We start from the raw sequence: 3838 nt of genomic DNA, 5'->3' as shown, positions 1-3838 counted from the left end.
ACATAGCAGGAAATACAAACAATCTATAACGTTTATCTATGCACTAACTGTGCATAGGGCTATGGAACTTTCCTCTTGCAGCTTTTTACTTTATTAAATAAATATCTCAATATATTGGGAATAAACCATGCCCATAAACAAACTCAATCAATCCAATTAATTGTTTTATTGTGGCTACAACACTAGCCCAGACGTGTTTTTAATGGAGAAACTAACATAGTGCAAGTTTAAAACAATAGCAGGAATCACAGTCTTTACCAATGCTATTATGCTAATGCTATTATGCTAAAGTTAGAAAAGCAGCGACGAGAACAATTGTGCAAGAAAAATGACTCGATGATTAGACCAGGTCCCAAAGGGTCTACAGTCTCTGACTGCACAAAGAGAGTGGGCTGGGGAGTGCCGTGTTAACAAGGTGATAAGTAATTAAACCCTGGAGAGAATGAAGAAGAAATCTCTGTTGTTCTCTGGTGGGCAGCTTTAGTATTCAGTGTTTCCCCCAGTAAATGTCTCAGTCAAGGTGGTAAGCAGTCGGTGGTGTTGTTGGCGCGGCGCAAAGCGCCGCGCCAACAACACGAAAAATGTTGGGGGTATTTTGCTCAAAGATGCCAGTACGCATGAATGAAATAAACGACAGTTTATTTCCATATAAATAAACAACAGTAGGTACAAATGTTGTGCAAACATGCAGACACTACAAAATAAAATTAAATACAAATAATGGACAATACACTTAACTTTTGTATGCAAATTCAACTATTTACAGTTCCTTTTTTGGATCTTATTTGCGGCACAGCTGACAAGAGGCATCAGTGCATGCAATTCTGCGTGGCTGTGCAAAGAACAGTTCCAGCGCCCTGCTGTAATTGAACTTTTTTTTTTTTTTTTTCAATACATTGGTAGTCAAGGCGGGGCCCTAGTCTTGTTAAGGCGGCCGCCTTAACAAGATAGTGCTGGGGGAAACCCTGGTATTACTCCTGCTCTACAAGCTAGACCAATACTGAGTTCCCAGTGCATGTCTTTTATTTTGGACACATATGCGGTTGTTTTGATTCAGCATTTCCCATCTGGGATAAATCCATCTGGTCTCAAAGATTGAAGTTTATAGCACATTATAAATTCACTTAAATAAAAAGCTCAACAGCTCACTGAGTTTTAACCTTTCTAAATTTGTTTTTCTTGTTATAACCTGCTAGAGACCATTAAACCAAGAAACTTTTGTAGGATTATTTTACTTTAGACTTAAAGAAGAACACACTGAAAGACACACGCGACCACACACGGGGAAGAAACGGTTAACGGTTTTACGATAAACCGTGGTAAAATTCCCGATCAGTGTCCTACCCAATTCACGTGATGTCCCCCAAAATCGGACTGGTTAGGAGCATGGAGCCATGGACATATTGGTTAGGAGTCAAAACGAATAAGCATATGGATGACAATTAGCATATTGTTTTATGGATATAGGATTTAGATTAAAGATTTGGCTCAGATTTAGCATTTCGCTTAGGATTTCGATAAGATTTTGATATAGATGTAAAATGTAGATTTTGATTTAAGATTTAGATTGATGATGTAATTCTTACTTTAAAAATGTGAACAAGTGACATGTAAATTGCAGTTCAGTTTGGAGAGGTAGTTATTTGCTACCCAGAGAAATTTAAGCAAGGCTTGAGCTACATCTGGAACAAGTGTAAGAATTCTTTAGTAACATAAATGTACAACCGGCCCCCATAAGATTGATTACAACCAAACCACATAACTCTTTGATCAAAACTGAAACAGAGGCAAAAAAAAATTAAGGAAAAGATTCACTCTTTCTTTATCCAACCAGAAATAATTTCTAACCTTTATCGTTAATGTCATCATAGTTGGGTTTGATCGCATAAATCCACGATAAACTGATAATCCAGAGTATTTTGTATGCAAACGTATACGTTAACGATCAATGTATTGTAGCTATTAGCTCAGACAGGTTTCAGAGGAAACAGGTAAATTGCCTTCAATCAAGCCCCCAGATGGCTGTATGGTGCAGTTGATATTGTTTGTTTTAGTCATTTAATTATATTCACCCTGAACTTCAATAGTGGGTTCCAGTGTGAAAGTTGTACATTGGATTCTTGGGATCTAACTGTTTGTGTATGCAAAATAAAAATGTTTTTTTATGGTTTTCAATGTAAAACTTGTTATAATACTGATAACGAGATCAATTGGAACATGATAATCGTCGCCATATAAAATGTTCATACCGTTTCATTTCTACCACACACACGACCTGTTTTTGTTGAACTCCGTCTCTATAACCATCACTTTGTCGATTTTCATTCAGCTTTGTGAATCAGTGTGTGCAATGTAGCATGTAGTCATGTAGACCAATCTCCACCTTCAGGTATGAGGGTCTCAGGTTCTGAGCTGCTGAGATGAACAAAGACTTCCTTTCTACCTGGAGTGACAGTGCACATAGTTACTTCCACTCAGGATATACGAGACGTTTCAAATAAAAGTATCCTGGCACAGGACCTGGACTCTTGGAGAACCTGGCACTCAGGTGTGTTTCCAACCAGAAGCCTGGCCTGTCATCAGATCCATATACAGCTTACTAGAACCGATAATATAGGATCACAGAGGAAGGAGAGGGACTACGGGTAACATACAGCCTTCCTGCTATGGTTATAACGTATCGGTTATCAGCCCTTCCTGGAACAGTAATGTGAGATAAGGAAGCAAGCCTTTTCCCCCAACCTATCAGTTCCTCTGTAGATTGCTGACCACCCGCGGTTTAAGTGTGGAGTTGATAGTTGAGGTATATTCCAAACAGGTGAGCTTGGTTTCCAGAAACAACGACTACAGTAAGTAACTGTGGTCGATATACTGGGTCTATATTGCTAGTAACCACAGTATATTGTCATAGTGCAAGTGTACTTTGAAATATATCGCAACACACTTGACTTCCCCTTTTGACAGCCGCACCGCTGTAGTAACATGAGCGCACGCTCACATCGTGTGTTAAAGTGTGTGTAGTGACACACACACACTTGAGAGAGAGAGATAAGCTCATAGTAAGTAACAATATAAGTCTTTAATGCTTAACTTTCTATTAAAATTGGCTATCTTTTTGCCTACCACGACTAGTAACTCGCCGTGCAGCACCTCTCTGACTCCCCTCACACTCACCGTGCAGCACCTCTCTCATCCCCCTCACGGAACACACCAACACGGTGGGCTTGTTGAGGAGTCGGGACCGAAACACTCTGCTGTTGTGTTTCTCCAGCCGGTGGTCGCAGAAGCCCACCGGGTCTTTATAGAACTCCAGCGACCTGTCCCCCAGCACCGGGTACCCCGCGTTACCAGGTAACTCGGACATTATTTATAACCTGTAGTCTCGGTCCGAGTTCACCGGCAGTACTCGAAAAATCTACCTCGGTATGTGTTGCCTCGGAACTCAAGGAGGAACTCTGAACTCAAGGAGGAACCACAAGATCCCAGAGCTCAAGTATTCCACTGGTACTCCGCCCCCTGGGAAGCCGAAGTCATCTTCTCACCAAATGGATCGCATTTTAATTCACGCCGGCGGTCCGGTGTCGCCGAACGATCGGTCAATTGCGCCCTTCCTCTCGCGATAGTACAACCAGCTAGAGAGAATCCATGTGTTGTATCGCGGTAGTTGGTCGACGGAGGCGGTGGAGCTGCTGGTATTGGTGGATAGAGATCCCACCCAGTTTGTGAGGGTGCTGGTATTGGTCGATAGAGCCACCGCCCAGTTTGTGAGGCTGCAGGGGTATTGGTGGATAGAGATCCCTCCCAGTGTGCAGGTGAAGAGGTAGGACTCCTGTCTGCA

The 3838-nt window shown here is 41.8% G+C and overlaps 1 protein-coding gene across 2 annotated transcripts in view; it reads right to left on the bottom strand.

Annotated features, from left to right (window-relative positions):
• The window catches only part of LOC130372568 (putative cytochrome P450 120), a 24793-nt gene extending 21189 nt beyond the window's left edge, over positions 1-3604 (bottom strand). For both annotated transcript variants that reach the window (XM_056578641.1, XM_056578642.1), the window contains exon 1: positions 3175-3604. In XM_056578641.1, the coding sequence (XP_056434616.1) occupies positions 3175-3364 (190 nt within the window). In that variant the 5' untranslated portion in view covers positions 3365-3604. The remainder of the gene's footprint in view (positions 1-3174) is intronic.
• Positions 3605-3838: the final 234 nt, after the last annotated feature.

The sequence above is a fragment of the Gadus chalcogrammus genome, chromosome 19 (assembly GCF_026213295.1).
Source record: "Gadus chalcogrammus isolate NIFS_2021 chromosome 19, NIFS_Gcha_1.0, whole genome shotgun sequence".
Lineage (NCBI taxonomy): Eukaryota > Metazoa > Chordata > Actinopteri > Gadiformes > Gadidae > Gadus > Gadus chalcogrammus.
Note: the sequence above shows the minus strand (reverse complement) of the source record. Positions and strands in the feature narration are given on the sequence as shown.